Source organism: Cyanistes caeruleus, chromosome 1, assembly GCF_971803275.1.
Source record: "Cyanistes caeruleus chromosome 1, bCyaCae1.hap1.1, whole genome shotgun sequence".
In the NCBI taxonomy this organism is placed as follows: domain Eukaryota; kingdom Metazoa; phylum Chordata; class Aves; order Passeriformes; family Paridae; genus Cyanistes; species Cyanistes caeruleus.
Genome location: NC_141701.1, coordinates 121,959,660 through 121,969,727, shown reverse-complemented (window position 1 = coordinate 121,969,727; position 10,068 = coordinate 121,959,660). Strand labels below are relative to the sequence as shown.

General features: G+C 45.1%; 1 protein-coding gene across 2 annotated transcripts in view; it reads left to right on the top strand.

Annotated features, from left to right (window-relative positions):
- The first annotated feature begins 802 nt into the window (after window positions 1-802).
- ITGB8 (integrin subunit beta 8) overlaps window positions 803-10,068 on the top strand; it is a 43,374-nt gene continuing 34,108 nt past the window's right edge. The window contains exon 1 of one of the 2 annotated variants that reach the window (XM_086854639.1): window positions 803-1,546. In XM_086854639.1, coding sequence (XP_086710765.1) covers window positions 1,417-1,546 — 130 coding nt within the window. In that variant the 5' untranslated portion in view covers window positions 803-1,416. The remainder of the gene's footprint in view (window positions 1,547-10,068) is intronic. The other variant, XM_086854645.1, reaches the window with a different exon arrangement.

Genomic DNA, 10,068 nt, shown 5'->3' with positions numbered 1-10,068 from the left:
GTTGTACCCTGCATAGACAGACTTGCATACGGCGTAGAGATCCTTCTAGGACCCTGCGCTCACTCTCACCTGTTGCCGGTATCGGAAATGAAGGATGCCACGGGGCTATCCATCAGACACCCGAGGCCGGCACACCTACCCCGCAACGCAGCCGGGCCCGGCCACCGGCGTGTGACGGGGCGAGGCGCCCAGGTGTGTTTTACCTGCCGGGAAAACGCCTGCACCCACAGCTTCCCCGGGAGCGGAGCCGGGCCGGGCCGGAGCTCGCACCTTGGCCCGGCGGGGCTTTCCTGGCCCGCACGGCGCGGTACTTTCCGCACGGTTAACCTTTGCGTTACTTCCACTGAGCCCCGAGGGGTGGAAACTCCGGGCAGATATCATTCGGGGATGGCGGTAAAAGAGGTGTTTTCAGGTGACACGAAGTGACCGAGGACGTTTCGCCGGCCCCCAGCAGGGGCCGGCGCGCTGCTGCCAGCTGGACGCCCTGGGGGCAAGGCCGGCGATCGTGGGGCCGGGGGCAGCGCCGCGGGGTGCGGAGGTGGTGACGGGGGCGAGGGCCGGTCCTGCCGGCGGGGCGGGGCAGAGCGGCTGCCACGGGGCCGAAGCGGCGGGCGAGGTGCGGCGGGGGCTGGGGGCCCGGTGCTCTGCCCGAGGCCTTCGCCCGTCGGCAGCGGCCGTACCGAGCTCGGGGAGCCGCGACCGGAGCCGCCACCGAATAAAGGCACGGGCAGGCGCAGTAACTTCACCGCCGGGCCCGCCCCCGCACTCCCGCCCGCGGAACCTGCCCCGCTGCCGTCTCCTGGCAACGCGCGGGGACCCGCGGGCCCGGCGGGCCCCCTCCGCTCTGGGGCCGGACAGCGCCGCGCAGCGCCGCCGGCCGCGGTCCCTGCTCCCCCCATCGCCGTCCTCAGCAGACCCCATCCCCGCGGCGGCGGCTCGGCACGGCGGAGGGCAGCGCCCACCTGGCCCCGGCGGGGGCGGTCAGGGGGCGGCTGTCCCCGCCCCTCCCGGCAGCCGCCCTCTTCGCCCGAGGGAGGTGCGGAGCCGCCGCCGCCGCTCCCCGCGCCGTGCCAGGAGCCTCCCCGCGCCCCCCGGGCAGGGCGGGCGGCGAGGCGCCCCTGGCGCGCCGGGCTGGAGACGGATGGAGGGAGCCAAGCTCCGCGCTCGGCCGGGGCCCCGCTGCTGCCGCGGGGGGGCCGGCCCTGGCGGGGCGCGGGGGCGCGGCAGGCGCTGCCCCCGAGATGCGGCGGCCCCCACCCGCCCCGCCGAGCGCCCTACCTGTGCCGGGCCCGCCGCCGCCCCTCCCCCGGCCCCGCCGCCGCCGCCCCCGCGGGGGCCGGGACTGATCGCGCCGCGGCGTCGAGACACGGCCCCGAGAAGAGGGCGAGAGAGCGGGAGCGGTGCCGGCCGCGGCGCATGATGTGGGTGCCGCTGCTGGCGTGCCTCACCGCGGGGATCGTCTCCGTGCCCAGGTGCCAGCGCGGCCCCGGAGCCTTCCTCGGGGCGGCCCGGCTGCTGGCGGCCGTGCCGGGACTTTGCCAGCGCTGTAAGTGTCCGAGCGCCTGGGGCTCCTCGCCGTACCCCCGCTGCTTGGGGTTATGGCTGGGTTTGGTTGTGGTGCGGGGTCGTGCGTGGGCGGGGGGCTTGCCCGGGCCCGGCGGCTGCCTTGAGGCGCAGCGCAGACAGCCGGGACCGCCCGGCGCCACCGGCACTCGCCGGCCGGGCGGGCCGAGCCGGCGGGCGGACGGTACCTGCAGGGAGAGCCGGGCTGGAGCGGCCGGCCCCTGCCCTAACCCTACACCACCAGGGCCAGCTTGTGGTTTAAATGTCCGCGCCGGGGGCGTCCCGCCTTTAGCGAGCACAGGTAGCGGCCGGGGAGCCGGAGGGAGTCCCGCGCTCCAGGGTGCTGCGGCTCCTGAAGCGCACCCTCTGCAACACGCGCTGAAGCGGACCCGCCCGGGGGACCCAGGCTAGGGATGGACAGGTCTTGGGGATGGTTACACTCTGTTTTACGTCGTTTATATGGCATGCAGTGGCAGGGTTAAATGGGGATAGAGCTACAAGAATATCTTCTGTTTACCTTGCATGTTGACAGTTCCCGGGGAGAAAAAGGCTCTGGTAAATGTGGATAACCCCTCGCGTTGTGGAATTGCTACCCAGAGCCTCGGGCATCAGTTTGAATGTGTGCAGGCTGAGAGGAGTTTGTGTAAACGTACCTTAGGTAGTGCAGCAGTTGACAGAGCAAGCAGGTTAGTCAAGTATTTCATAAAGGATCTTACTTTCAGTGGACATGAAAACAGATCTGGTTGTCAGTCATCTTTCTGTATTTTTTTCTGCTTGTGGAATTTGCCTTTCCCAATTTTAAGCCTGGAGCTGATTTAAAATGTTAACATGTAACCTCTAAACTAAGATTTACAATGGGAACAATGTATTAGTCTTAAGTTCTTTATTGCATATGTGACAAATGCATGCCTAATTCAGTAGGATTTGCCCAGTGCTATTAAAAACAATGGAATAATTTGTTAACTTTCATAGGATAATTTATTTTGCGTTTTTGGCTTCGTATTTTGAATTCATAACCAAACTAAATGTCAATAGGAAAAATAAAATATATTATTAAATTTCTTATGAAACATGACATCTTGTATGTAGTATCCCAGATTCTTTTTTATGCAGTGCAATTGAGTTGAAAGGCTAATTGAAACTTTATGAAGAGGACGGTTCTGTGCCTGAATGCAGTGTTGTACTTGCTCATGAGTGTAGTTCCTGGTTACACACTAGTGCAAATAATGCATCAGAACAGAATGCCACAGGGGGGAGGTTGTGCATGGGGCTTTTGTGCCAAAGGATGCTTGCTGTCTTTGTTGTGCTTCATAGTGAAAATATATATGGGCAATGCGTCATGGGTTATGTGTTTATTGTGACAACAGCTCTCAGACTGGGCAGACTGTAACTCAGATAGACCTTGTTTTTTCCTTTTCATTTGAAACCTCTGCTAATTCATGAAAGCTGAAAGGCACACTGAATTCTTTCCTTCATACATAATCACTTTACAGCTACAGCCACAGTTGAAGCAAGAAGAGTGTTCTGTTTTGTTTTTCTGTGAATGAACATGTAAATTATTTTTTTTCTTGTTAATGTTGTTTGTGATTTTTACATTTGGTTGAGATATCCAGTGCAGCACCACCTGGATTCTTTGAATGTCTGCAGGCTGCTTTGAGAGAGACTGGGCAGCAGCTCCATGTACAGATATTTGGCAGCATGGCTTTGTTCAAGCAGCCACTCCTCTTTTCTTTTGCATCGACAGTGCTGGGCATAGAGAAAAGCATCGTGCTGTTCCCGTGCCATCAGCAAGTCAAATTTATTTATGTGCAGAGTTGGCAGAACCTGCATATCTGTTGCACTGAATCTCCAGTTTTAAAGAGACTGGAAATAATATGAAATGTACATGGAACTTAAATTTATTTCATTCTTGTTGGAGCTTTTGTAGCTCTTCTAATTGAAAAATTGAGACCTTGATACTACCTGAGGTATTTGTTCTGCAAACTGCAGTTTGAGATGTGAGTCATTGCTTGGGGATAAGTAAAGGTAAAATTTGGCCCAGCGTTTGAAGTTATAAGGAGTGCAGAAGGAAATCTCACAATGCTGTAAATTTGCAATTCCCAAATTACAGGTTCTGTAAGCTCAGATAAAAAGAGTAGTGTTGCTGCCTTTTACAAAGAGTCCCTTGTTCAATAAGTCTCACCAAAAGGAAATTTGCAGTTCAGTAAGCCAACTATAACAAATACCTGACATAAGAATCAAGCTAGTTCTGTAGGGATTTCTACAGATCCCTACATTTATGTTTGAACATTAAAACCCAGCAAACTCCTAAAGATGTAAACCAGTGAACTGAATAAATTGGATTCTACAGCAGGAGCATGTGTATGCATTGTGCTAACCAGTTGAGTAAGTGCTCGCTTCAGTGAAGACAGTTCCCTTGCCCTGTTCAGAAACCAACTGCTGAAACTTTTTACCAGCTGTTATAAGCACATGGGTTATGGGGGCTTATATGCTGAGGAATGACTGATTGGTCAGGGTTAACACAGGACATTGGTTCAGATCTCATCAGTGTCCCCAAACCAGTTATAATTAATATTAAAATCTGAAAACTATTTGGTGCTTTCCAAAACACCTAGGGAGTTATTCCTCTATGAAGCTGAAGTAAGTAGAGTGTACTTGTGATGGAATGAAAATCTTTAACTCTGATTTAAAAGGTGGAGAACAGTCACACAATAATTCGCTTAGGTAGTTGTGATTGATATGTTTCTTTAAATACCAACTTCAAAAATTGGGAATTTCAGTCTTCTTGAGAGTGCCATTTGGAAAGACCACTGGGGAAAGTGGGAGATCTGTGATCATGAAGGGGTCAGTTAGTAATTGATTTATACCAATAGTATGGCTTTTAATTCATTATTTTTTTCCCATCAAGGTCTTTGGTGCTTCACCAGTCATATGACATCAGATTTCCATGTGTTCCCGCTAGTAAAAGAAAATTATTAACCATTTCTGTGTTACTTCTAAAGGAGTAAGAAAAGCTATTCAAACCACCCATGGGAGTTTTTGAAGAGAGGTGCCGAGGAAATGTCCCATGGCACACACACAAGTGCACAAAAAAGTCTGAAATAAAAGATACATCATGATAGCTTTAATTGGTGTTTGTCTCTTAATTCTTTTGTGTACACATATGGTCCATTTTCTTTTGAGTGTAGGAAGCTGAATTGTATGGAATGCCCAACACTGAGCCAGTTAAAAATTGTACAAGAAGACGAGAGAACCCATTTTTCATTTCCTGAGTCTGTGTGGGTGATCTGCTTCCTGGGGGTAATGGACCATCTTTGGGAAAGCCAACCTCTTGGCATCCTTAGGGAACCAGCCCTTGGGAAGAACAACCTGGGTGTTTGAGAGGGTTGTAAGTTGTAGTTCAGAGGAATAGTAAGGGGGAGGTTTATTTATGTGCGTGTTGCTCAAGGAGTATATTTTGCCAATAATATGCATACATTTGCTTTGCAAATTGTACACTTTTCAATCTGTTGCAATTTCATTTCTCTTCAGGGGGCTTATGTGGTAAGTTGGTTTTTTTTAATTTATGTTTTTTACAAGTTGAATGAAACTTGTAGTTGCATGTGTAGTATTTACAATGTTTTCATGCTACAGATATTTGAGATGAGACTGGGAAAAGAGAAGGGCAGTTTATGAACTAGAAGAGCAAGCATACTCTTGATGCTCTGGGAGGGTTGTTTCTGTCATTTTGGATATGCTGTTGCTGAGGAAAGTGGTCAAGGCAGTCTAAAGAATGCATGCAGTAGAAATACTCTACAGTTTGAAGAGGCAGTTGCTTCTTTTTCGGCCTTTAAACTTTCAAGGACTGGAACAACTGAGAGCAAAAATTACACCCCAGTAATTAATCAAGAGGCCTGAATTAATAAATTTGATTTTCCATTAAAGTACAATCTGAGTTTAATTTACTTCCCCAGACCATCAGAAAGATGTCAGAATGTGAACTTCAAGGAAGCTGAAGAAACTCTTCATTAAATGACCCCCCATTCCACAAGCGGACTTTAAAATGTCAGATTATAACCTCCTGTATACCTTATAGAGTACATAAATATTCAAATCCCTATGAAGAATTTGTGATGACTTGTCCATGTTGTGTCTTGAGTTTGGGACCATTAGGACTAATTACTAATTACTGCAGGAGAGGAAAAAGAGCAGGTATTTAATTTACAAATTGTGTAAGTTGATATGGGCTGCTGATATTTATCAAGACTTTTTCAGAAAGTCAGTCATCATTATTTTTGTAAGTTCTTACTTAGAAACTAGGGACCTCACATTTCTAGGTGCCTTCTCCCAAGGAACAAGTTGTAGGATGAGAGGAAATAGCATCAAGTTGTGCCAGGGAAGGTTTAGAATGGATATCAAGAAAAATTTCTTCACTGAAAGGGCTTTCAAGCCATGGAACAGGTTTCCTTGGGAAGTGATAGAGTCATCATCCCTGGAGAGATTTAAAAGACACTTAGATGTGATACTTAGGAGCATGTTTTAGTGGTGGGCTTGTGCTGGGCTAACAGTTGGACTAGAGGATTTAAAGGGGCTTTTCCAGCCTAAATGATCCCATGATTCAAGGAGGTACATGTGCCTTTCTTATCCTCATCTCTGAAAAGTTCCACCACTTATATGAAGATGGAATCATTCAGGGCAAAAATTTGAAGAACAGAAGCCTCAGATAGGTGCATATAAACACAAGTTTTTCATGTAAATATATATCAGTGTAGAGGATTAGTGGTGGACTTGGCTTTATTGGGTTAAGTGCTGGGCTATGTGACCTTAGCCATCCTTTCCAACCTAAATTACTCTTGATTCTATCCTATGATTCTATGAATAGATCTGATGTAAGAAACATTAATGTACAACTTAAATTACATTAGCTGCATGATTTATTTTTTTTTTCAACAATGTATATTTTAAAAACTGCATATAGAAAAACTACTTTTTAAGATCAGGATAGCTGTATCTTAGGCAGTGATTAGGATTTAATGAGTTCTGTCAGGGTAAGAAGGACAAGTGGAATAGCTTGGTGTTCTGACCTTTAAAGTTTGCTCAGTGTTCTTAAAATATATTAATGATGCTAAAGATATATGTTACATTTTTGAAACTTATACATGTGAACTATTTAGTGCTTTTACTGTAACTGGTAGTCCAGACATATTGATATAAATTTGACTTCTCATGATGAATTTACTGAAAACAGAAAACCAGAGAATATTGGGTCCTTTTTGTTAATAAACTTTCTGTGTTTTTTTGATTGTTTTTTTTCTTTTTAATTCTTAAGGCCTAGGTGTTTCTCATTTTACTTGCACCCTCCTTTTCAGTAAAATCTTGTTTTCAAAATTCCTGTATCTCCACTACTAATTGCTGACTTCTGTCAAACCAGTGGAAAGATGTAATAATTCTTTCTCATCTCCTTAAGCAAACATAATTTTTGATGGACAACGTAGGATATGGTCTATTATTCCTTTCTAAGTACTTGTACTTTATTAATTTTTTTTCTTTTGGCAGTTTACATAAATGGACTTGGGCTATTTAGTTTAACTTTTGGGAAGGAAGTGGGGCTTTAATGAATTAGTTCACTGTACACAGTAATGGAACCTTTCTCCAAGAAGAAAAGTAAGCTTCTTGCCAGCCATTCAGGATTCCCCTTGTTCTGGTGGCAGAACAAGAATAACCCCTTGAGCAAAATGTAAGTGTTTCAGGATGACTGGAATTTACAGCATTAGAAAGCTGCCAAAAAAGCAACTTCTAACTGAGGCTAAATTGGCCTAAATTGAAAACTTTGCAAAGCTCATAATTGAATTTTTTCTTTATATGTTTCTCTGCTTCCCATGACTTCACTGTCATATGCCTGTGGTGATTTCTTGGTATTTACCCATGGTGACAATAATAATGAGTCTGAAGTATTTATAGTCATCAAAAGATACTGAGACAAGTATTTTAACTATGATTATTGGAGGAGGACATTTCTGTAGCTTCAGGCAGGTAGAATGATGTTCCTGGATGTTTTATTTTTATTTTACTTCAGGCCTCTGCCCACTGATTTGGGAGTTGGGTTGTTAGCAGCAGTAGTTCATTGGGCTCAGATATTGAAAACCTTAGTAATTTTGGTGTTTTGCAGTTTTAGCAGTGTTATGGATACAGCTGCATGATGTATAGTGGCATCACAAAAGTAGTCCAAGTCTGATTAAACCAGTAGCTGCCCTTTCCAAAATAAATTCTTTTCTTTCCTGATGTTCAAGGGAATTAGGCTAAGTTAATTCTATTTGTTTGATATTTAAGAGTACAATTTATTTCCATCCTGTCTTTGCAGGGTGGAAAGGGTTAGTAGCGTGCTAAGGACAACTTGCCTCTCAGGTGGGAGCTTCTTCCTGGAAATCCCCATCCTTTTGTTCAAATAAGACTACCAGGAAATGAGAAAACTTGTAGCAACTTAAACACTGGCACAAATGGCACAAAATAGCTAAATAAAACTAATGACATCAGCAAGCAGGCGCTTCCAATTTAAGCAAAATTTTTGGTGTGCATTTTGCTGTTAAAAATGTTGTGGCATTGCTTCAGAACATTAAATAACCACTACCTGTTTAAAACCTAGAATTTGCACGTTTGAAGCCTGTCCCTTAGAGAGCATTTGAGCTGCACCTGCAGACCATACACATATGTGAATACTTCCTTGAAGGAGCAGAAGCAGAAGCTTGCATTCAAACCGTCTGTGTGCACCTGTAGTTTAGTTATAGTTAATATGTGAGCTGCAGTCACTGTGTAATCTTTGTCCCCAGATTATAAAAATTTAACAAGCTAAACCTAAAGTAGAGGTTGGTCAGTGTCTGTTCCTAGACAGGTGAGTTGGGTTTTGACGTTTTTAATTATGAAAAAAACCCATAAAGTTTTTTTACCAATTTGTCTCAGGGACAATAACCATCTATGGAGATTGAAAATCCTATTGAAAAGCAAATTATCAAAATAACAAATACCAAAGATTTGGTATTCTAGAAAACAGTAATATTTTTTACGTAGCCCTCTTGAATAAATGCTCCTCCCAATCTTGTGGACTACATACAAGTCCTTCAGGAGTGGTGGTTATCCTCTCTGATACCAGTCTTCATTTTTATTTAATATTCTTGAGGTTTTCTCATTGTGAGTGTAAAGTATGTATTATGTGTTCAATGTTTTGTTTTAACTCTGACCTGTCTCCCTAACCCACACGTGCACAGCTTTCGGTTTGGGTGTTTTGGTTTGTTTCAGGAAAATCTTCTGTGAAAGCACAATTCAGTTTATCATTTTGTGTTCAGAACTGAGGGACTTGTCCCCCTAGGTTGTCAACTTTGGGAATTTCAATCTAAAATGCAGACTAGATTTGTTCCAAGCCACCATGTATGCAGATAATAGAGAGTGAAGTAAGGTCTTTACATTGCTGTGGACTAAGAACCTATCAGGTGGTCTTTGGTGATGCTGTGTGGGAAGAAATAGCTCTGAGCTGTTCTTAGCAGTTGTCGATCCTCTGCACTGCTGCTGGGTATGTGAATGAAGACACAGTGCCAGGATGAGGTCATGCTCGTATGGGGCAGAAAGCAACAGTTTGGTGATGATTAGATATGTAATGAAAAGTTACATTAGAGAAACAATTGGGGGTTGAAGGCCTGGTTTGAGGAGGTAGAGCTATTGAAGATGGTGGGAGATAAAGTTTGGGCTTGTCTTTTATTCAAGGTTGAACTTAAGCAGGCCAAAAGTAGTCATTTTTATCTACCTTTACCACCATCATGACCTCCTAATTAGGTAAGACTTTATAGAATACACAGGAATATACCAACCATACAGGGCTGTTGATGGGCTAGCAGTGCTTATTAATACACAAGAAATTAAATTAGCAATGATATTTGGCAGTAGTCTTTCCATGCTTTGCTTGAGCAACATGACTATATTCAAGCTGGTCAACTCTGAGGCAGCTTCTAGCAGCTGTAGATGACTGGAGTACAGTGATTCATTTGCCCAGGTTCCATCCTAGGAAACAATTAGCACAACTCCACACATCTTGAAGTTTCTTTGAAATCAGGGGACTTAATTAAAAAATCCCTTGAAAGGGATTTCATAAAAAAAAACATTTTCAGCTCTCTGATTCCATATGCTTTGCATTTTTTTGGTATAAAGCTGTGCAAACAGGACCATCAAATGTGTGCTATAAAAGCATTATCTTTTGTGACTGTGGGAAATGTGTCTCTTCTAATGATTTAATCCTACTAAATTTTCCTGTATGTTTTTATTTGCAAGAGACAAGATAGGTTAGTTTTTGAAGCCAAGCAGTCTTTGACTCATTGATTGCAGACATGAGTTGCATCAACAAAACGTAACTGTCTCCCAGAAAAGCAGGAAGTTTCATAGAAAGGACAAGTTACAAGCAAAGTTGGCCAAGAAACAAAAATTGTGTTGTGAAAAATTTCAAGGTTGCATTGCTTGTTTTCATTCTGTATTGTGGCTTAG